This window comes from Monodon monoceros, unplaced genomic scaffold (assembly GCF_005190385.1).
Source record: "Monodon monoceros isolate NGI ecotype Baffin Bay Population unplaced genomic scaffold, NGI_Narwhal_1 Super_Scaffold_21, whole genome shotgun sequence".
NCBI lineage: Eukaryota > Metazoa > Chordata > Mammalia > Artiodactyla > Monodontidae > Monodon > Monodon monoceros.
In genome coordinates this window covers 98,378,365-98,403,099 of record NW_021703778.1, presented here as the reverse complement: position 1 = coordinate 98,403,099, position 24,735 = coordinate 98,378,365, and the positions used below count along the sequence as shown (strand labels likewise).

The 24,735-nt window shown below is 41.1% G+C and overlaps 1 protein-coding gene across 1 annotated transcript in view; it reads left to right on the top strand.

Annotated features, from left to right (window-relative positions):
* The first annotated feature begins 2,773 nt into the window (after positions 1-2,773).
* AVEN (apoptosis and caspase activation inhibitor) overlaps positions 2,774-24,735 on the top strand; it is a 190,977-nt gene continuing 169,015 nt past the window's right edge. Inside the window, exon 1 of the mRNA XM_029237023.1 lies at positions 2,774-3,323. Within this exon, the coding sequence (XP_029092856.1) occupies positions 3,078-3,323 (246 nt within the window). The 5' untranslated portion in view covers positions 2,774-3,077. The remainder of the gene's footprint in view (positions 3,324-24,735) is intronic.

Sequence of the window (24,735 nt, the reverse complement as noted above, 5' to 3'; positions counted from 1 at the left end):
GTGTCTATTGACAAAAATGTTAACTATTAAGACAATGAATAGAGAAAAAAATATAATACGGTGTTAAAAGAATACTATTATCCTGACACATCTCCTCTCCCAGCCCTGTATTTCCTCTCTTGACTAATAGTATCATTAGCTACCTGGTCACTCAAGCAAGAAACCTGGGCATCACCCCTAACTTCTCACCCTGACCTCCCCACTTAGAATTGGACACAAAGTCTTATCAGTTCTCCCATCTCCTGTCTGTCCCATTATCTTCCTTCTTAGCTCTCAACTTAATTTAGGCCCTAATTGTTTGTGGCTTGGACTCTTCCAGTAGTTTCCTGGTGGCTGCCTGGAATTCTGATTCTCCTCTACACAATGGTTTTCTGAGTACAGTGGTTAACAGCATAGAATCTGAAGCCAGACTGCCCTGGGTTCCATTCATTCCATTACTCACTAGCTGTGTGATTTGGAAGTTACTTTACGTCTCCATCTTAGATCCCTCATCTGGGAAACAGGGATGACACTAGTAGTACCTCATAAGGCTGCTGTGAGGTCTAAAGGAAGTGCTCTATGGGAAGTACTCAGAACTGTGCTCTGCGTTACTTTGTTCAAGATTGCAGTTCACAACCCTGCAGCAGTTCTCTGGTCCCACTTATCAACCAGGCAAACTCCTGATCAACCATCAGGATTTGGCTCCTGGGTCTGTTTCTCATGAAGCCCTGGGAGACTCATTTAGGCAGTTTAACTTTTCTTCCTTCCAGACTTCACCTTGCATCTCTCACTGCACTCAGCACAATAGTGCGATCACCTGCTTACAGAGTTACTATCTTCCTTCTGCCAAGTGAGCTATTGATACTTGAGAGCAAGGACTGTGGCTTTTTTTTCTTTGCTTTTTTTCTAAATCTTCAAGACCAAGCACTGTGCCTAACACAGAGTAGATAATTAGAAGCAATCAACAGTGTTAACTATGTATGAAAGTAAGAAAGGGACAGAAAGGATTGGGAAAAAAAACACCTGTTTTGCCACACTGATTGGATGATGGATGTTTTAACCCTTCTCTGTATTATTTTCATGTGGTTTCTATAATACAAAGTTTTTTTTTTTTTTTTTTTTTTGCGGTACACGGGCCTCTCACTGTTGTGGCCTCTCCCATTGTGGAGTACAGGCTCCGGACACGCAGGCTCAGCGGCCATGGCTCACGGGCCTAGCCACTCTGCGGCATGTGGGATCCTCTCAGACCGGGGCACAAACCCGTGTCCCCTGCATCGGCAGGCGGACTCTCAACCACTGCGCCACCAGGGAAGCCCTAATACAAAGTTTTTTTTAAATAATAATTTTATTTATTATTTTTGGCTGCATTGGGTCTTCGTTGCGGCATACAGGCTTTCTCTAGCTGTGGCGAGTGCAGGCTTCTCATTGCTGTGGCTTCTCTTGTTGTGGAGCACGGGCTCTAGGGTGTGCAGGCTTCAGTAGTTGTGGCTCATGGGCTCTAGAGCGCGGGCTCAGTATTAGTCGTGTCACACGGTCTTAGTTGCTCCATGGCATGTGGGATCTTCCCCGACCACGGATCAAACCTGTGTCTCCTGCATTGGCAGGCGGATTCTTAACCACTGTGCCACCAGGGAAGTCCTGGTAATACAAAGTTAAAAATGGCTCCCATGTATCCATGTAACAAAAGGCCCTTTTCCCCCTTGGTTAAAAGGAACTACTGCTTAGCAATAAAAAGGAACAAAATATTAAATCATAAGATATGGGTGAGTCCCCAAAACTGTCTACTAAGCGACACTGACACACAAACATGAATAGACTGAGCTTGCCTGAATTAGAATGTCATTTCCACCACTACCGTAGCTGTGTCACATCAGACAAGTGGTTTAACTTCTCTAGGGGTATTTCCTTATCTGTAAAATAAGGATGACAGTAGTACCTACCTCACAGGGCTGACAGGAGAATTAAATGCTCATGTGCTCAGTAAGTGTGAGCTAAAGCAGCCATTTCTATAAAAATTCTTTTGACGTCCTGGGAGCCCCTTCTGTCCATGACAGGCTGCACTGTTCTCTCTACTCCCAGTGGCTTGTTGCAGGCCACACCTCTCACCTGAGGGCTGCCCCCCCTTCCTTCATACCTCCTCCTGAACCCAGAGGTATGAAGGAATTTTAATAATTACACCTATTCATTCTTGATGATCAGAGGACTAAATAGGAAAAAAAATGGAAAAATTAACTCACTGGAAGTCTCACCCCGCAGTTAACCACTAATGTAATAGGGAAGAACCTTCTATTCTATTACAAATTAGTCACTAAAGGGCTGTTGCCTGTAAGCTTCAATTATACATAATGGCCCATCTCTGGGAACCCTGCCTCCCAGGTAGTGAGCATTAAGCTAAAATACCTTTTTTTTTAGCTCACAAGATAACATCCTGACCAGGCCCACCTGTGAATGACTGCAGGGAGGAAGAGGACATGTTTGACTTTGCCCTCTCCCGTTTTAGTATAAAAGAAGCCTGAGTTCCAACGCAGGCAGCTGGTTCCTTCGGGGCAGAAGTTCACCCTCTTCTCGGTTTGCTGTCTCTCCAAGTAAGTCTACTCCTTGCCCCAACAAGTCATCTCTCGGATTCATTGGCCTGTCCTGCAGTGTGCACCAGGAGCTTGGACTCGGTAACACTAATGTTTTGGTATATACTTTTTAAGACCTTTTCTTAGGCAAATACACCGTATCAGTATGTCTTTCTTCTTTTAATTAAAAAACGAATTCATATTATATAAACTTTATTTTATAACCCATCCTTTTACTTATACTACGGCCCTTCCCCCAGGAACACCACTGTCTCCCACTTGCAGCTTCTACTGGTCAGGCCTTTCCTCTGAGGCCCCGGCCCTGCCGGAGACCAGGTTCCGGCCCCACCTGCCAGGCCCCGGGGCCGCCCCGCCCCCGCCGCGGCCAGCTTCATACCCGGCCCCGCACCCCGCGCTCGCTGTCACCGGGGGCCCGTCGCTCGCGGCTCCTCCGTGCGGCCCGTTTCCGGTGGGGCAAGGGCGTCTCCGCGGCGGCCCGGCTCCCGCGCGCTCAGCACCGCCGGCGGCGGCCAGATGCAGGCAGAGCGAGGAGCTCGGGGCGGCCGAGGACGCCGACCCGGCCGCGGCCGGTCTAGCGGGGATCGCGACCGCGAGCGGGCAGGCGCCCCGGCGGCGGTGGTGAGAGGCGGCGGCGGGGATGGAGGCGGCCGTCGGGGCCGCGGCAGGGGCTTCCGGGGCAGCCGCGGAGGCCGAGGAGGAGGAGGTCCGCGAGGCGGCCGCCGAGAGCCACGAGGTTGGGGCGCCGGGGCCAGTGCGCCGGTAAGAGGCGACGGCTGGTGGGATCCTGGTCGGGGTCGGGGTCGCGGCCTCGTGGGACCGGGGCTGGTGGGGGTCCAGGCCCGGTGGGGGTCCGGGCCCAGAGTCAGAAGCCGCGAGCGGCGTGCAGGGAATACGCTAGCCGGACGGCGGCAGCGCCTGCGCAGGACGGGCGGAGGGCGGCGGGGGTGTGCGCCGGGGTGCACACGTGGCGTGGGGGGTGAGTGTGCGTCCTTTCCTCCCTCTCTGCTGGGCTGCGCTGAGGTTCAAGGCCATGGGCTTCCCCAGCCTGCCCAAGAGGTCTTGGCCCAATTATTAAAGAACCCAGCGGCCGCGGCTGTGTCCGCAAGTCAAGGGGGCCGGTTGGGTTCGGGTGCGGGTGTCAGTGTGATTAACCCTTTTGGGGTAGGGACAACCAGGGCTTGGTCTCCCAGTGCCTAACCTCACAGGGAGACATTCCTATTATTAAGAAGGAAGGGATTTGGGGGTCAGTTTTGTTCACTGCCTGTGCAATGCGTGGCACACAGTAGGCACATAATAAATGTTTACTCAGTGAAAGAATGACCCCGACGAGCTGGACTCTATAGTATTTGGGGGCGGGATCGGATGCATAGTTCTCTCTCTTTTTTTTAATAGCATAGTTCTCTTTCATTGTATGTGTGTAGGAATCAGGGGGCGGTGGCCTTCGTCTATTTGAATTTTCTGTCTGTAAATGTTTCAGCAGTCAGGTCTCAATTTTATTAGCAATATAATCGGCCATATTCACACATTCATAATTGGAAGTGTCCTAGAGCTTGGAGCAGGGAATGGTTTGGGGGCAAACTGTTACTCTACTGATACCCTAGCTAAAGGAGTTAAATTACTTTCTTTATGAGCTGTTCTTTTAACATTTGTAGTACAAAACTGTCTTTATATTTTGAATTCCCATGTGCATAGATTAAAAAATTATTATAGTTTTGGGTTGAGTTAAATTTCCTATTACTGTAGTATTGATATTTGTAATATCTTAAGGGCATAGTAGGTAGGATGTCCCTAAAGATAGGAGTTGTGTACAGAAGTAGAGTTGGAAAAAATACAAAACTTAAGTGTGCCATATTTAACCTTGTTAGGATTAAGGCAGGTAATAAGTAAAATTTGAGAGAGGTATGAAGAAATTCTTAGAGTCAGCTCACCAGGAAATGAAGGAAACTGACCAGTCTAGTGCACATTATATATCACATCTTGTTTTTATAACATTATTTACCTATATAACTTTATTACAACTTAATTTTTTTAGTAACTTGAAAGTTGTTTAAACAACTTGATAACAAATTTTTTATATGTATACTTTATAAAATCTTCATTTTTATAGGTTAACTGACTTGCCTAAGCTGTTGAAGCCAGTGGCAGAGCTGGGATTTATACCCAGCTGCCTTTGACTTGACTGTGTTTTCTCTCTTACATTTTTGTGAACCAGTCACTGCTTTACTGAGAATAAAGGGGACACTCCTTGGTTGCAGGGATCATGTTTTAACAGTAATTGTAGTAATGGTACCTTTGGTATTTGGTCTCTGTTGAACTAAATTGAATGAAATGATGGTGTATCATTTAGAGATGAATAATGTATTTTTTGGTTTATGCTAATATTGTAACCATTGTATTAAAACTTTAGGCTTTTATCCTTTTCTACAATGGTCTGAAAAATTCCATCTTGTGTTTTCTTTTAGGATTTTCTCACTTCACAGTTTAATGATTCAGTGTGTCAGTGAATGTAGATGCTTTGCACAGTGCCTGGGGCATAGCTGCAGCCACTGTTACTACCACCATCATGTTTTTAGGCAGAGGTGGATGAAGAGTGGTTGGAAAGATTATTCCTTCATTTTGGTTTGGGTTGGTGGCCTGTAAGGTCACTTCCACATCTCAGATTCTGAAGTGCTCTTCCTATTTAGGCTTGCTAAGAATACCATTTCTTGGTGCCTAAAGACTAAGTGGGACAAGGTTGATTAAGGTGCCTGAGGCCTCCTTGCTCTCATATCCTGTGGTGCATTTGTGCCCCAAATGGAGATTAATTGAAATGATTAGAAAGAAAAAAAGTTCACAGTGGAGTTTTAGCTGTGTAAGGACCAGGTACCTAACTCCAGAATTGAATACTGTGTATTCCCTTTGCTACTGTTGTAGACTACTACGGATACATGGCTTATAAGTGGAAAACAGGCCAAAATAAAACTAAACCAAACAACTTCTTGATATGTAATACTCCAAGGTAACTTAGTTGAGTACATTGCATCTGCTAGTCTCTTGCTCTTAAATCATTTCCTCTATAGATGGTATGAACCCCAAGCCTATGGAGTTTGGGTAAGCATGTCATAAGGCTAATTATCTTCATTGAATACCCACTAGGTGTAATATTATACTTAATGCAATCATTAACTTAAAAAAACCCAATACTAGGATTTGCTTAGTATTATATTAATATTTTTGATGAACTGTTAACAGAGAGGAAGTCAAGGCCTATTGGCAGTCCTTGGAAATTTTTTTCTTCCCTGTAATATTAATAGTAACTTACATTTGTTGAACACTTAGTATGAGATGAGAAAACTGAGGCACAGTTAGATTACTCACAGTTAGGAGAGCTTAGGTGATCTACCCAATATCACTCAACCACCAAATTAAGGAGTCTGAATTTAACCCAGGCATTTCGGCTCCACAGCTGAATCTTTTAACTACTACCCCAAACTGCATCTGGAGTGATTCAGAGATGTGAAGAGCGGATGTATGGATGACTTGAGTGATACCTGTTTTCCTGATGTTTTGATATGATTATAGGTTTTAAGGTAATACAGATACCATATTCAATTATTGTGGGTGTCAGATCTTTGCTTTCTTGCTCCATGTTAATGTGTCAGCTGCTCTTACTCATTTTTTAAAATAAATTTATTTAAAAAAATTTTTTTTTTTTGGCTGTGTTGGGTCTTTGCTGTGCGCGGGTTGTCTCTGGTTGCGGCGAGCAGGGGCCACTCTTCGTTGCAGTGCGCAGGCTTCTCATTGCAGTGCTTCTCTTGTTGTGGAGCACGGGCTCTAGGTGCACAGGCTTCAGTAGTTGTGGCTTGCGGGCTTCAGTAGTTGTGGCGTATGGGCTTAGTTGCTCCACGGCATGTGGTCTCTTCCCAGACCAGGGCTTGAACCCGTGTCCCCTGCGTTGGCAGGCGGACTCTTAACCACTGCGTCACCAGGGAAGTCTCTGTATTGACTTTTTAAATAGAAGTGTCACATCATTCTTATGCATGGAGTCTAAATACTATAGTCATTTAATATTCGCCATCATTATCTATTTTTCCACCTTTTGCTTTTTTCGATGTTATTATTTTTTAAAATTTTCTTTTCAAGGTTTTCTTTTTTTAAAAAAATTTTTATTTTTGGCTGTGTTGGGTCTTCATTGCTGCACACGGGCTTTCTCTAGTTGAGGCGAGTGGGGGCTACTCTTCGTTGCGGTGCATGGGCTTATTGTGGTGGCTTCTCGTTGCAGAGCACGGGCTCTAGGCACATAGGCTTCAGTAGTTGTGGCACAAGGGCTCAGTAGTTGTGGCGCACGGGCTTAGTTACTCTGAGGCATGTGGGATCTTCCCGGACCAGGGCTCTAACCCGTGTCCCCTGTATTGGCAGGCGGATTCTCAACCACTGCCACCAGGGAAGTCCCTCGGTGTTATTTTTTCTTCCAGTTTGAGTTATAAATGATGTATAGCACTATATGAGTTTAAGGTGTACAGCATAATGATTTGGTGTACATACATCATGAAATGATTATCACAATAAGTTTAGTGAGCAACTGTCATCTCATAGATGCAAAATTAAAAAAAATAGAAAAAATTTCCTTATGATGGGAACTCTTAGGATTTACTCTGACTTTCATATATAACATACACCTGTGTTAATTATATTGCTCATGTTTACATTACATCCCTAGTATTTATCTTATAACTGGAAGTTTGTACACCATCCATTTAAGAATCACATTAATATTAACAGTGAGAAGACTTACATTATTCCTTATTCTTTTTAACTTGTTTTTTAATTCCACATCTCCCTTAGAGCTTGACCCAGTGTAATATATATATATATATATATATATATATATATATTTTTTTTTTTTTTTTTTGTGGTATGCGGGCCTCTCACTGTTGTGGCGTCTCCCATCGCGGAGCACAGGCTCCGTATGCACAGGCCCAGTGGCCATGGCTCACGGGCCCAGCTGCTCCGCAGCATGTGGGATCCTCCCGGACCGGGGCACGAACCCGTGTCCCCTGCATCGGCAGGCGGACTCTCAGCCACCGCGCCACCAGGGAAGCCCGTAATATATTTTTGAACTTGAAAATTTTTTAGTGATTACCCTTTCTGCTTCCTTGTAACAACTTGTGATTTAAAAAAATGTTCTGTAACCTTAAGGCTTGGGTATAAATTTTTCTTTTAGATTAAATTAAAATCACATTGATTTATATACAATCTATTTTAATTAGCAGTTGTTAAACATGTAAAATTTTATGTAAATTTTATGTAAAATTTTATGTAAAAAGATCATGTAAATGATCTTTTTCCCTAATGAGTTTAGTTGGGTATCCATGAATGAATATTACTTATTGCCTGAATGAGACAGGATTCACTGTCAATTTTCTTCCTAATTTTTCTTTTTATAGATGTAAGTACTGAGAAACATAGTTCTCATAAATTGGTAGATGGGACTGGTTGGAGTTTTGTCATGTAAGTGTCACTCAATTCTTTGAATACCTTTCTGATTATATGCTGAAATCATTACTGTAAAACATTTGAATGATCTGTCAGCTGACGGCTAGATTAGGTCCTCCTTCAATTTTGTTGAAAACAAGGAATTGGAAACTACTGATTTGTGAAAGGGCTCAATACTTTGTCAGTATCTACACCTGTATTTCAAATTACCCTTTGCTTGGGCTTCAGGGAATGCACCACAGTCAGACTGAGAATGGCTGAGAAGGGGTTGCCTTGTCCTCAAGTGCTAAGTGTCCTGTATTTCTAACATAGACTGCTCTGAGGAAGGTCTATGGACATTGAATATCTGGAACTGGAACTTGATTCTTTTAAAAACGTGCTTGTTCAAAAACCCTTAGGAAAATCTATATGACCCCCCTCCGCCCCCCAAGGCCTATGCCTGCTCCATCAGAGGCCTGCTGAGATCACATTACTTAGGAGCTCTCCTTCCTATCAGGAGCCTGTGTAGAGCCCTGTGAAAAAGCGTAGTACCAGGGAAAAGAGGAAATCAATACGTGAAGGCTCTGCTAATTGCATTACTGTCAGAAGGCCCTGTTCAGGATCTCCTTCTTAGGGATGATTTCCCCTCCTCTCCCCTCATCTCCTCGTGACCTGAACCCTCTCTCTCACCGAGTTCGGTGCCCCGTCTTTGAGCTGCCTTAGCCCTTGACTTTCTGCTTTGTCCTAGAGGACAGGAGCTTGTCTTGTTCACTGTTAAATTGAAAAAAAAAAAAAAAAATCACATTACTTACTTTTTTTTTCTTTCCTTAGTAAGATAGTTTATTGCATGTATTCACCCAGAAGGTTGGAGCGTTTTTGTTTTTCTGGGGTTTTTTTTGGGGGGGGGGTTTCACACTATGTGCAGAGTATGGTTTCCAATTTTTTGTCATTCTTAGTAGTGTTACTGTCTCTGATTTAAACTACTGCTAGGATGGAAAATGGCAAGCTCATAATTCAACATGGCTACATTTCCTGGGGAATTACGTAGTAAGCCTTTTCTGCTTTTTCCTTTTTTCTTCAGAAAAAGTAGTGATTACGTTTCACAGTACCGGTCACTGTGCAGGTGACCTCTAGAGAGGCTGTGTAAGAAGTCATTTTGTCTTAGCCACACCACAGCATGACCGACAAGGCTTTTTTAAGAAATTAAGTGGTTGTAAAGGTGTTTTCTCTTCAGATGTCGCTATTTCCTGATGCACTTTGAAATACCAAAGGGAGAAATAAAGACCATACTGACACAATTATTTCTATTTTATAGAAGCTCCCGATTAACTTATTAGGGCACTACATTCATTCTCTTTAAAATTTCTTTTTCTTTTGTTAGAGCCATTTGTGCGTGTGTGTTGAGGTACCAAGAATAAATTCTTTAATACTTTTTCCTTTTGGATGGAAATAATCAACAACTTTGTTGGGCTGAATATTTTCTACAGAGTTTTCATGGGGCAGTGCATTGATAATTGTTATAGATAATATCACACTTTTGAGTGGATTTTGTCAAAGGGTGTTGAGAAATACAAATTGATATGCTTAGTTTTATCCTGATGTTGCTAGGATGCTGTTTTTAGAATTTGACTAACCTGATGTCTGTCAGCCTTAAATTACTTAAAAGAAAATTTCTGTAAAGAACAGTACTCCCAAGGATGCCATTTCTACCATCCATGCACATCATTGGTATGTGCACATAGCATGACAATTAAAAAATTTGTAAGAGACTGATAGGATGAATTCCCCATTGTACATATTTAATTCGCCTTTTTTCTTCTTGCTATTAAGGACTGATACAAATACATCTGATCCATATTTCTTCAGTACCAAGTCAAACCTATACTGAGGGATAGCAAACACATTTTAATATTAACCTAAGCAAAGTATTGGGGTGACAGGACTGTTGCCCCAAATTCATATATACTCTTGGATTATCAGTGCTGTGATCCCTCCATTTCTGTATTTAGCTGTGGGAAGTTACTAGCGCTGGGAGATTTTGTCAATGGATGTGTATTTTGTGAAATAATTAGTCGCCAAATTTAGATGTCTGTAGTCTCTGGCTTGAAAGGACCATTAACAGCTGCATTTTGGGAAAATGTAAAATACTTAGCCTTCTCTCTCAAAGTCTAATGCAGTGTGAATTTCATTTAAATCATGGGTTTGGCTCTGTGGTTCTATTATGAATCTAAAGTTCACCTCCCGGTAGCTGGATTCACGATATTGAAGACTAGGATATTTTGCTCTCATTTTTTTTCTTTTACTACAATGCTGATGATAAAATAACACGTCTTTAATACTTGGACTAACTAACGCCTAGTCTTATTTTATACTACTGAAGAAGGCTTAATCCCTGTTGCAGATACACAAACTTCAGGTGCTTCTGAAGAACTTGTGAGTTCTCTGGGAGCAAAGCCTGATTAAGAAATGAGTATTTTTCTAAAGGCAAAGCTTGGCTTCCTATTTTCCCTTACTGTCCTTCACCCCACTCGCAGGTTGTATTTTGGTTTGCTGCTTCTTTTTTTATGTCAGTAGTATTATGATTTTGTAGAACAATTCCTATTAAGTTTCTCTTAATTTTTATTTTATATTGGAGTATATTTGATTTACAATGTTGTCTTAGTTTCAGGTGTATAGCAAAGTGATCAGTTATACATATACATATATCCTTTTTCAGATTCTTTCCCCATATAGGTTGTTACAAAATATTGAGTGGAGTTCCCTGTGCTATACAGTAGGTCCTTGTTTACCTGTTAAGTTTTAAAAAGTATTTTTCTTTTTTTTTCACAGTCAAGGGAATCATTGAATTAAGAGGTTAATAGAAAATGTTATTTTAAGAGCAATTATTTTATGTGTATTGGAGGGAAAAATTAAGCAGATAAGTTGGTTTTTCATTTTTACCGTATGGAAGTAGACTTAAAATGGAGGGTTTTTAGACAGAATTGGCAGGGAGGGGAGCTTCAGGTTTGCACCTCATCTGTTTCCTGAGTGGCTTCGTGGGGGCAGTGAGGAGAGGGGAAAGTGCTGTTGAAGCCTGAGGATGGGTGTCCATGCTGGTGAGGGCATCATGGTGATCCCATGTGGGATGGGGTCTCTGAAAACTTAAGTATTAGAGTTGAAGCATTATGGACAAATAGGAATTATTGTTTCAAGGTGGTAGATAACAGGACTTTAGAGACAAAGGAATAGTTAGGGTATAACTTCTCAAAACCCACCTAAGTTCTGCTTTTTGCCTGTCTCTCTTCCTTCCTTTCTCTCCTCCCCCCCAGCCCCCACCCATGTTTTTTGTTTTTTCATTTTTCTTTCAGGGGCTATATCACATGGCGGTCAGTGATGTGTGTTTTGCAGTGTAGCCGACTGGTTGGAAACCTACCTTCCAAACCCCTACTTACTAGTTGTAAAACCTCAGGAAAGTTGCATAAGCTTTCTGAAACTCAGTTCCCTTACCTGTAAAGGGTGACTAAGAGTGTCTACCTTACAAAGTTGTAAAGATTGAAATTAGATGAACACAGTCAAAGGTGGTTCTTTTATCTACAGTCGTGCTGCTGTCCTCCCTCATGCAGTCTTAATCTTCTTAGAGTATGCAGGTCAAATGCAAAACTACACTTAGTCACACACAGGAACTTACAGATGTATAGAATATTTAGAATTTGTATTACTTATTGAATAAGGTATTATCTTTTTTCATTTAGAATTTCCTTAAAAGCTTTGAAGCAGTAAGTCTCCCAGCCTTTACTGAGAGGCTCTGTGCGTGTGTTTTTGGGTATGTTTTCAATGCTCTATCAGGAAATTTATAGCTCTGCCTTAACATTCACTTCCTGCTTGTGCAGAGCCTCAAGGTTGGCCTGAGGGAAAAGATTAGGGCCTTCTCAGATCCTTCCTGGGCATGCCCACAGCTTTGCACATGTGCATGGCCTCCTAGATTCTCAGGAATATGTCAAAGCTTTACAATGCCCTCTTGGGCATCTCATTCTCCAGTTTTACCTTATAAGTTTCAGCCTCTTTTGAGCCCACCTGGTATCACTGCCTCAAGTGGCTATGATTTTAAACTTTTGCTGCTGATTTTTTTTCTTTTTTACAAACTTCCTGGTTATATGACTGTTTACCCAGGGTGAGTTCTAAGTCTGCTCAAATAAAAACAAGATGTGAGGGCTCCCCTGGTGGCGTACTGGTTAAGAATCTGGTTGCCAATGCAGGGGACATGGGTTTGAGCCCTGGTCTGGGAAGATCCTGCATGCTGTGGAGCAACTAAGCATGTGTGCCACAACTACTGAGCCTGCGAGCCACAACTACTGAGCCCACACGCCTACAGCCCTTGCTCTGCAACAAGAGAAGCCCCTGCTCACTGCAACTAGAGAAAGCCTGTGTGTAGCAATGAAGACCCAACACAGCCAAAATAAATAAATAAAATAAATTATTTAAAAAAAAGAGCAAGATCTGAGAATGGAGCTTTTCACAGAGCTTCCAGAAAAGTCAAATAGTGACAGCTCTCTGGGGATGGGAGTTTGGCAAGCTCTTCTACCCTCTCCAGTGGCTGCAAGGCTGCTGGTTTTCACAGTCACCATTGTAGTGAGGCTTTTGGTTTTCAGGGCTATTGTAAAGCTGGGTAGAGTGGGATTGGAATAAGCAAGTTGCTGTTATTACAGAAATTTAGCTGTTTTCCTTGAATAAACACTCATTGGGTTGTTGCAAAGTTTTGGTTAATTTCCATAGTTCTGAAAGTGTTGGTTTTAACAATTTTTTGTCAGTGTTCTTGTTGCTTTTGTGGCAGAGTGGATATTCGGAAGTCCTTACTCCGCCATTCTGGAAGTGCTTCTATCCTGCTGTTTTTTGAAGCAGCCGTTGCTACTCTTTCTAATTGTTGGAAACTTCTTTTTCTTTTTGTGACAAAACATGTCTCCCCTTAAAGCTGTTATGTGTAGGACAGAGTTCTGTTCTCTGGAACAACAGAATTATTATTTTTTTTTTTGCGGTACACGGGCCTCTCACTGTTGTGGCCTCTCCCATTGCGGAGCACAGGCTCCGGACGCGCAGGCTCAGCGGCCATGGCTCACGGGCCGAGCCGCTCCGCGGCATGTGGGATCTCCCCAGACCGGGGCACGAACCTGTGTCCCCTGCATCGGCAGGCGGACTCTCAACCACTGCGCCACTAGGGAAGCCCCAACAACAGAGTTTTTGACTGAGCCAAAACATAGGAAGAATTCCCTTGAGACTAAAAAAATGCCCTGGGGGACTTTTTAATGTTTAATTTGAGAGACTTTTTTTTTTTTTTCCTGAAACTGTCAATTGGGATTGACCACATATAGTCAGAGTATGGTAAGTAGGCAAAAACGAATGATTTTTAATTATTTAGTCAAATATGATATTTTATCATTTTATGAGACTATTTTCATGATTGATTCCTCTGAAGATTTTGGCACCTAATTTACAGTTTATATTTTTTAGTACATCCTGGGTGACACTCACTTACATGTGATTGATACACACCACATCATGGTCTCTATCATGTGATTTCTTCAATTCTAAACTTCTCAAATTTGACTTCTTCCAATATTCCTCCCTATGTTGTCAAAATTAATCTGTTTCTTTTCCTTCCCTTTTGTATCAGAGATACAGGTATCTCCTAAGATCAAAAGTTCTACCTGTTCTGTTAAATAACAGAAAAATACTAAGAAGAAAATATTATGTGTAATATCATTACCCAGAAATAACCAGTCAACATTTTGCTGTATGGTCTTTTGATATAAAACTGGAAAGATGTCATGATAAGACTTTAAGGAAAAAAGATAATATGTATTTATGTCAAAATTATAAGATGTGTACATTCATTTAAAACCCTGAGAGGGTGTGAATACGTATCAAGCTATTAATCTGTGTTTGGAGTGCGGAAAATATAGGGACTATGTGGAACTTTGTCTTTCCCTTTATTCAAATTTTTTATAGTTGTATATTATTAGCAACATAAATACATTGCATTTGAAAAGAGGATTCTACAAATAAACTTTGATTAGAAAATATGACAAGATGGGCAGGCAAGATGATGCATATACAAATAATAGGGATTATCTCTGGGTGAAGGGACTGTGTGGTGTCATGCACTGTACATAGGACTTTGTGCGGAAAGACAATCACTTTAGTTTGGACAGGTTATGTTCCTGTCCCTCTCCTATTTCTCTCTCTCCACATACACACTCACTATTGTTTTTTTAACATCTTTATTGGACTATAATTGCTTTACAATGGTGTGTTACTTTCTGCTGTATAACAAAGTGAATCTGCTATACATATACATACATCCCCATATCTCCTCCCTCTTGCATCTCCCTCCCACCCTCCCTATCCCACCCCTCTAGGTGGACACAAAGCACCGACTATTTTGTTTTTTCTTAAAGATTTTATTTTGAATCTTTAAGAGTGAATGGTAGACATGATGTCCCTTTATCCCTAAACACTGCAGTATGTATTTTCTTTTTTAAAAAAAATTAATTAACTTTTTTTTGGCTGCGTTGGGTTTTTGTTGCTGCTCGCAGGCTTTCTGTAGTTGCAGTGACTGGGGGCTACTCCTGGTTGCGGTGCGTGGGCTTCTCATTGCGGTGGTTTCTCTTGTTGCTGAGCTCGGGCTCTAGACATGCAGGCTTCAGTAGTTGTGGCTCGTGGGCTCTAGAGCGCAGGCTCAGTAGTTGTGGCGCACGGGCTTAGTTGCTCTGCAGTGTGTGGGATCTTCCCGGACCAGGGATCGAACCCGTGTTGCCTGCATTGGCAGGCAGATTCTTAACCACTGCGCCACCAGAGAAGCCCTGTATTTTCTAAAAGCAAGGAAATCTCGTACATAACTATAGAACAATTATTAAAATCAGGAAGCAAAGTTGATACAATACTATCATCTAACTTTATTGAGATTTTTCCAGTTGACCCAATAATGTCCTTTATTAGGCTTTGAATTTTGAGGAAATGACGTATAGATGTAGGATAATTAGAGATTATTTGCTATAGCAATTATCATGGCATCCTCACTATTTCTGTTAGGTGACTGAGTTCTCAGTTGCTCATTTCCTGCTTGGGTTTTTTGGGTTTTTTTTCCCCCAGCCTCTAGACTTCTCATCTATTTTATAAGCTACTCGAAATTCTTTTAGTAAATTCATTTGCTGCCCAAGTTTGCCAGAATTGATTTCTATACTTTGCAACCCAAACTTTGACTGATATGTTACATTTCTCACACTCTCTGGTTTTCAAAATCTTATTCATCTTCACATGCTAGTTCGAATGCCACCTTCAGTGAAGCTTCCAGTTTTCCTCAGTTAGCAATGTGGTACTTTGTAAATAGAGCACTTAATTTTAGTCTTCATTTTATTATAGTCAGTTATTTACTTGTATGTCTCCTTCATTAATTGTAAGCTACTTGAAGGCCTGTACATGATATAGCACTGTGGTGTTCAGATGAGTGATAGGATTTATCAGTAGAAGGTAATTTAGAAGGTAAATGGAGCAAGCTAGAGAGTGTGTGTTTTCAGACAGTGTCATTTGGGAGTTCAGGTCAGGGGAGCCCTTTGTTTCATTTGCCTTTGTTATGCTATTTGAAGTACCCTTCATTGGTGGTTGAGAGCTCAGTAACTAAAAAGTTATTGCTCTCCCAAGGGCCAGATCTACACAAGAGCTTTAAATCACATTGGATTTTATATTTTCCTTGTTCTAATCTTTTAAACTTTCCAGTGTAATGCAAACCACAGATTTTTTAAACTGTGAGAATAAAACAGGAATTATAGTATCCAGAGGTCTTATATGTATAGCGCCCCTTTTCACTATTTTGTTTTCTATTTATGTTTTAAACTCATTAGTTGTATGTATTATTCAAACTTGATTCTTATTTCGTCTATACTTTGGAGTCCTTGCCACTTTTATCTTTGCCATTTTTTTGGTCAGTTATTAAATAGAAAAGTTTTTTTTAAAGCTGTCTGATTTATATGGTTCTGTATATTTTAAATTATATTTGAAATGTTAGCGTCCATAAGAAATTTTAGTGTTTATTTTTCTGCTTTTTGTTAACTATTTCCTAATCTGTTACTAATGAATTGGCAAGAGTACATGTTTGTTAAATTTAAACTAGAATTTATTTATAAAAATGTGCTGTGTTAGTTCTATGTGTAGAATAACAGGATTGGAGAAAAAAAAATTTTTTTTTACCTAGCAGGGAATAATGAAAGTAACTAGCTTTTTAGTAGTGTTTCTTTATGCTGTAAAATTAGGTCAGGACTAACGTAGGACAGAGCATTTCTTGTGCCCTAATTTTATTATTATTGTTACTTTTGTTTCTTTTGCCAAGTAGAAATTGCAGGTTCTTTATTTGCTTCAAAGAGATGGTGGGAACATAAATTTGGTTGCTTACAAATATTTAAAAATCTATGTTAGGGACTTCGCTGGTGGTGCAGTGGTTAAGAATTCGCCTGCCGTTGCAGGGGACACAGGTTCGATCCCTGGTCCAGGAAGATCCCACATGCTGTGGAGCAACTAAGCCTGTGTGCCACAACTACTGAGCCCACGTGCCACAGCTACTGAAACCCGTGCACCTAGAACCCCTGCTCTGCAACAAGAGAAGCCACCGCAATGAGAAGCCCGTGCACCGCAGCAAAGAGTGGCCTCCGCTCACCGCAAGTAGAGAAAGCCCGTATGCAGCAACGAAGACACAACGCAGCCAAAAAAAAAAAAAAAAAAACTATGTTAATTTCCTTGCAGATAAACTTCCTAATGAAAGCATATACAGAAAGAACCTTTAAAGCTAGTTTTTTAAAAAAGTGTTGATCATATTCAATACTTAGATAATCTTCTCTTGGTGGCAGTTGATACAACTCATTAATGAAACCATTTGACATCAGGGTTTAGCCCGTGACCCAGCAATTCCATGTTAGCAATTTATCTTACAAATATGTCTGAACAGTTAGCAAATGTAAGTAGATGATTGTTCTTTGCAACACTGTTTAAAATAAGGAAAATCTAGAAACAACTTCCTAAATGTCTGTTAAGAAGGACTGGTTAAGTAAATCATGGTATGTCTATGCAGAGGGATACCATGTAGCTATTAAAGAACGGGGTATATATGGAAAATGTCTAATATCAAGGGAAAAAGTTACTTCAGAAAACGAAGTATAGTATTACATTTGTGTAAAAAGAAGATATTCATACATAGGCATACAATGGAAGGCTGTATAAGAAACATGAAGTGGTTACCTTTGGGGAATAATAGGAGAAAAGGAGGATTTTCCTTTATATCTTTCTGTACTATTGAATTTTTATTTTGTTGCCATGAACATGCATTACTCATGAGTAAAGAAAGTTAAATTACCTAGAACTGCTTCTTCGTAGGCCCTGAAAGCCATCCTTACATTTAACTGATCAGAACCTCCCCGTGAAGGAGGCTGGCAGTGTTAAAATAATTAATTTTTAATTATTTTTTTAAAAAAATTATTTTTGGCTGCACTGAGTCTTCATTGCTGCATGCAGGCTTTCTCTAGTGGCAAGAGGGGGCTACTCTTCGTTACAGTGTGTGGGCTTCTCATTGCGATGGCTTCTCGTTGCAGAGCATGGGCTCTAGGTGTGCAGGCTTCAGTAGTTGCAGCGTGCAGGCTTCAGTAGTTGCAGTGTGCAGACTCTAGTGTTTGCAGCATACAGGCTCAGTAGTTGCGGCACACGGGGTCTAGAGCTCAGGCTCAGTAGTTGTGGTTCACGGGCTTAGTTGCTCTGCAGCATGTGCGATCTTCCCTGACCAGGGATTGAACCCGTGTCCCCTGCATTGGCAGGCGGATTCTCAACCACTGTGCCACCAGGGAAGTCCTAAGTGTAGTTTTATAGATGAAGATATTAGTAGTTGGGTGGATTTAGGCCTTTTAAAGGATATAGCGAGGTAGTTGGTCGTGTGGAATGAATACCTGAGGTTTCTAACTTCTAGGATGAGACAAGTTTTTTGTTTATGAACGAACAAAACAGTGAATTGTGAATTGTTTTTTTTTTCCCCCTCCTTCAAGGGGCGTTATGTACTTTTCATCCTTTTAAGCATATATATCTTTTCTAATATAGCAAATGGTTAGGCTATATTGAATTGTAGTTTATCCCTTAGATCTGTTGACTTAGGTTTTTTTTAGTTTATTCAATATGTATCTCATTGCTCTTAGAGATAGCAAATGTGGGGTAGTAAAATGTGGAGATGGGAATTTAAGATTTTCACCAAATGACACAGAAATGGAGGTTTTTGCCCAGTATCCTAGGTCTACGTGTATGGCTTCACCACACTGTACTCCCTAGGCTGTAAGAAGCCATGCTTCTGTACCTCAGTTTCTAGTTCCTTAAACATCAGTGGTTCTAAATGGGCTGCTGTGATATTAAAAAGACTGGGAAACTTTTAGCATCCCACTTACCTTCCCATCTCAGTTTCTTTTTCTAAAATTGGGACCTCTATAGCAAACAAGTATTTATTCATTCTCATTCTCTCTCTCACTTATAAAACATTTAAGTGTGAAAAGCCTTTAAGAGACCACTCAGTTTTATAATGTCATCATTATAGTTTATAATCAATTAAATCATCCTGTAGCTTAAAAAAAAATCGTGTAAGATTCAGATTTGCACTGTAAATCCACATTCTGGAAGTGCAGACTGCTTAAAAGTGACATTTCACAAGATGGTGATGCTTCATTTCTCTTTACAAAAGTTAAAGGATTTTTTTTAAATAAGCAGTGAATAGTAGAGAGAAAAGCAAATGTGTAAGTGCTCTTTGGCCTAATCAAATAAAGGACAATTGAGCCATCTGTCAAATGCAGGTTGAACTAGACGTATGAACTCCAGTGCCTTTGTCCAAAACAGGAGTGAAAAGAAAATTCCAGGCCACTCCCAGGCATCACCTGCTGCACAGAACGTGTGTCTGCTCGCAGCTGACGTGAAACCAGCAGCCAAAGTGCAGTTTTAGCCTTGAACAGCAGGTGGGGTAAGCAGTGAAACATTTTTCTAAACGGGAGTAACGTTCATTTCATACCTAGTCATTGATTGAACAACCATGGAATGCGTGCAAACCCGAGTGGGTTCAAACCTTAGCTGAGTAGACTAAAACAACAGCAACAAATTCTTCACTGTGATTATAAATCTTCTCAATTTTGACTATTTCCTAGATTGTTGATATTATTTCAAACCAGACTGGAAATCTGAGAAATGATGTACACTCACGATTCTCTTTTGTGTTCTTCCTCCCCTTGTTTTGTTAGAATCATACCGTCTTACCCATAGAGGAAAAAAGAGTGGGAATCAGAGAGACAAGTTGTAGGAGAAAATCTTCTTTAATGAGGGGTTTTCTTATCTCTTGGGTGTGTGGGCTTTATCTCCGACTGTTGGTGTGTATGTCTTGGCCAAGGGTAATTTAGGCAACGATAATTAGCAAATGTGTAAGCTCAGTAGGCTGCTTAATATTTTATCCTTAACGTAGGTATTTCTAGATGAAAATGTTGCCTGAAACGGACTTTTGCAGTATAAACTCCAGATCTGGTATGTATTATCATATTTGTGAAATTTCAATATAGTTTCATTGATTTTTCAGCATTAGTGGCTTAGAGTTAAGGTAGAACTTAGAGAATAAATTCTGTGGAATAAACAGCAAACTTAGGGAGTTGTTCTTTTATTTTGCGTTGAGTCTCTTCTGATATATGGACTTTTGTTTATGCTACTTCCTTCATTTTCTGTATTGTAGAAACTGAGTTGATATTTGCAGTTTATATATATAGTGACTTTTGGTGCCATAGCCATTATACTTCTCCACTACCAAAGCTGGTATATCTTTAAATACACATTTATTTTAAAAGAACAAATTAAAGGGGCACCTTTCTTTTTTAGTGCAGGAGCTGACCGTGTGTGTTCTATCAACACCCACAACTGGCATGTGCCCCTCTCTGTCTCTACACATATATATTCATTAACATACTCATATAAGTTGTATATTAATATGCTATTTGGAAGTGCTTTATACTCCCAGTTTTTTCCTTTTTGTTTATGGTAATTTATATGACTTAATAGTTTTCCCTAATGAATATTCTCTGGGCAAAATATCTTTCTTTTTTGTTTTCTGACCTAAATAATGATTACTGATGATGTTATGAAGTGAATGTTTCTGTTTCCCCCAAATTCGTATGTTGAGGCCTTAATTCCCAGGTGACTGTATTTGGAGATAGGGCTTGTAAGGAGGTGATAAATTTTAAATGAGGTCATAAGGGCAGGGCCCTAATCTGATAGAGCTGGTGCTCTTGTCAGGAAAGGCAGAGAGACCAGAGCCCTCTCTCCTTGACATGTGAGGATACAGTGAGAAGGCAGCCATCTACAAGTTAGATAGCCGGTCCTCACTAGACATCGTCTGCTGGCACCTTGATCTTGGTCTTTCTAGCCTTCAGAACTGAGAAATAAATCTCTGTTGTTTAAGCCACACAGTCTGTGGTAATTTGTTTGGGCAGTCTGTATGGCTAATACAGACGGCTAACTTTCTAACCATAAATAAATAGGTATTTTTTATAGTGGGTAATGTGAAGACTTCAGATGAAATAGATTAAGAAACTGATGGGAAATTTAATGCAAACTAAGACCACTCAGACCGTTACTGACATGAATAGCCCAGTCTGCTTTTTGTTGTAGCTTACATATATCAATTCTTTTAGTTACTGATCTTTGGATTTTCTTATTTGTGATTGTTGACTTCACATGCGAATGACACATTTTTTCCCCCTTTCACTCGTCTGTGGTAAAGACGCCCCCTGATACTGGGTTAAAAAGGGCTCTCTCCTGGAAGCAGGAGAGTTCTTTTTAGAGGAAGCGTATTTGTTTTTTTTATTGTTGCTGTAACAATTTGCCATAAAGCTTAGTGGTTTAAGACAATACAAATTGATTATCTTATGGTTCTGGAATCCAAACGTGGGTTTCACTGGGCTAAAATCAAGGTGTCTGCAGGGCTGCATTCCTTTCTGGAGGCTCCAGGGAGAATGTTTCCAGTTTCTAGAGGCCGCCAACGTTCGTTGGCCCTTGGCTTCTTCCTCTGTTTTCGAAGGTAGCAACGTAGGGTCTGTCTCACTTTACTTCTGTGGTCACATCTCTTTTCCTTTCTCTCCTTTTTTCTGCCTCCCTCTTCCATTTGTAAGAATTCTCGAGATTACAGTGGGCCCATCTGTATAATCCAGGGCAGTCTCCCTGCTTTAAAGTCAGCTAATTAGCAACCTTAATTCCCTTTTGCAGTGTACCCTAACATATTCACAGATTCAGGGGATTAGGATGTGGGCATCTTTCGGGAACCATTCTTCTGCCTATCACAGGCAGAAAGTGATATATTTAATAAAGTGTGAGAAAACTTTGCTTGGAAAGTTATTGGAGCTCTTGTGTTTCAGCCTGTCTTTTCTTGGAAGATTCATGGTCTGTATTTCTCAACTGTTTAAACTTATGTCCTCTTTTGAGAAACAAACCTCGTCTGTCCTGCGGTCGATAATAAACATATTTTTTTTCCCCTCTAAGATATTCACATAACCCCCGCATCCCCCAAGTGTTTGAGCTAAATAAGGTTTGTCACACCTGTACTTCGCCTATATCTGGGCCATTGTTTCAGACTTCTGGAGTATTTTAGGCTCTGGGATATAACATTTGCCCTTTTGTTTGACTTAAAAATCTGCCTAGGGTTTGCTTTATTCTTATTACCGGCTCCATTTCCCCCATAATAGTAATTATTTGCTATTGCTATCGTGAACTTATTTAAAGAGGTAAGCATGCCTAACATATTTTCTAAACATGTCCATATACTTAAGAGGTAGGTAGAGTATGGACAGTGCTTGTTCAAAAAAAGTGAAAGATCTGCAATCTTAATTGCTTAGTTGATTTGAAGCTAATTTTCAGTTTCATTGTTGTATCAACTGAAATAACTCATAGCAGTAGGATAAGGTGATTGCTTTTGTTGGTATGTGGTTTCAGAGCATATATCTTGTGCTGAGATTTTATATATTTATCAATATATGGAGATTTTATATGTCTCTATATAACTATTACCTCTAGATAACTATCTATATATAACTATATCTTTAGTTTTAAAATAGACTTTATAGACTTTTTAGAAGAGTTTAGATTTACAGAGAAATTGAGAGACTAGTATAGAGAGTCCCCATACATCCCATACCCAGTTTTTCCTGTTATTAACATCTCACATTAGCATGGAACATTTGTTACAATTAACGAACCAATATTGATATATTGTTATTAACAAAAAGCCATGATGTCAATTTTGTTTTTTAGTAGAAAAGGAATAATTTGGCATTTGAGAATATTACTTATGAAATGTAAATGTGTTTTTGGGGGGTGAGTTAATTATGCTTCATTCATCTTTAACTTTGTGATTTGACTTTGTATTGGCTTCTTGATCTGTGAAGACTGACCATGAAGTGGATTTGAGTGTTAGATTTAGCTCTGAGTTTGAAAGTAATTTTTCTGGTTAGGACTGAGAGATGGTCAGATTAAACCTTGCACTTTTCATGTCTTTATGGATCTGCCTTCCCATCACATTTAGAATAAAATCTGAATTCCTTACCCTGCCCTATAATGCTCTTCATAATCTGACTCCTGTGAGCCTCTTAGGCCTCATTCCTTCACTCTTTCCTCCAAGTTCAATGCAGTGTAGCCAGGATACTGGCTTTACTTCTGATTTTTTTTTTTTTTTTTTTTTTTTGCGGTACACGGGCCCCTCACCGCTGTGGCCTCTCCCGTTGCGTACTCCGGACGCAGAGGCCCAGCGGCCATGGCTCACAGGCCCAGCCGCTCCGCGGCATGTGGGATCCTCCCGGACCGGGGCACGAACCCGTGTCCCCTGCATCGGCAGGCGGACTCTCAACCACTGCACCACCAGGGAAGCCCTTTACTTCTGATTTTTGAATGTGGCAGGATTGTTCTCTCCTGAGGGCCTGGAATGTTCTGCCTTTCTCCCCCAGATCCCAGCATGGCCTACTCCCTTATTTATCTGGTTCTCTGCTTAAATGTTCTGTCTGAAGATGTTTCACTGATGATTCTGTATAAAATAGTGCCCTCATCCTTCTCCAAGCCATTACTGCTTTATATTAGTAGGGTTTTATTTGTCACTACCTGAAAGCACAGTGTTTTATGCATATATTTATTCAAACACTGTCTATCTATTTATCTGTTGGTTGTTTGACTCCTACAGTAGAATGTCAGCTCCAGGAGGGTAGGGAATGTTCCATGCACACCAAACAGTGCCTGGCATAGTATAGGCTCTCAATAGATATTTGTTACGTGAGCAAATAGTGGATTTTGTGTTTAAGCATGGCATTAGAATATTTTGGAAATATTCACATTTATTTTTTGTTAGCAGCTTTATGCTTTTCCTATTACAACTGAAAGTAGTGAAGGGAGGCTGGGTGTAGCTGTAACTCTGAAACCAACTCCACTCTCTGGGCTCCTCTCTGCATTATAGTCCTCTATTTTGCCATCAGTGAAAAGAGCCAGAAGGAGTTTAAATGGCTCTGCCAAAGAAATAAGCATCTGTCCATTTCCAACAGGTGTTTTGTCTTTCAGTGCCCTTAACAGGGGGAATGTGTGGAGATTACTTTTCTTTAGTCTCTAGCAACATACCTGATGAGCAGCTGTTTACAATGAATAATTACCCACCCTCCTGGCCTCTTAAACCCAGCCTGAGTGGCAGGGAAGGTAAGAGGTGAGGCTTACAGAGTGGGGACTAGAAGAGGAGAGTGTTCCAGGGGTCAGGAAGTTTTGGTTTTCTTTCTTGTTTTTTTTTTTTTTTGAGGGTATTAGATAAATTGTGACACCTAAGAGGAGAGTAAGAAATGTGCACGAATATCACGGTTTTATAAGAGTCAGTAAAATGGCGATACCGTCGAATGGAAGGTGAGAAATGGGCTGGCCCTCAACTCAGGTGTGTGGAAGCTCTCATAATCCAAGAGGTTGAGAGAGATGCTGCTTCAGCAAACCACGGTAGAGTTACTGGGCAGACACGAGCAAGGTGGAGTTGGCCCACTACGGCCTGCTTCTTCCACTGAGTGCAGCTCAACACCATGGACAGATTGCCTGAGGACTCAGAAAAGCAAGGAAAAGCTGGCAGATGGTGAAGGGAGTGAAAACCCGGGTAAGCGACCTGTATGGGGACCAGGGAGGCGAGTTTCTCATCGTTTTCCTTTTCTCTCTGGCCTTGAACCAAAGGCAGGCTCTCAGCAGAGCTGCAGCCATGGCACGGAGGTAGCTTAAAAACCAAGAGAAAGTCCATCTTTCTGATCAGAAGACTAGGAAAATGCAAGTTGGGGAGTATGGGGTGGGGGGGTCCCCTCCTTCTTTTGAATCATGGGATGAGCGCTGGGGTCGGGGAGCACCAGACCCTTTGGAGAGTCAGGCTGGCTGGTGGTGCTAGCAGCTAAAACGTGTAGAAGTCTGTTTTTCTGGCCAGAGGACAAGGAAAATGGGTTCCTGCAGTCAAAAAAGTATGGGAAAATGCCCGTTGTTTTTTTTTTTTTTTTTTTTTTGCGCTACGCGGGCCTCTCACTGTTGTGGCCTTTCCCGTTGCGGAGCACAGGCTCCGGACGCGTAGGCTCAGCGGCCATGGCTCACGGGCCCAGCCGCTCCGCGGCATGTGGGATCTTCCCGGACCGGGGCACGAACCCGT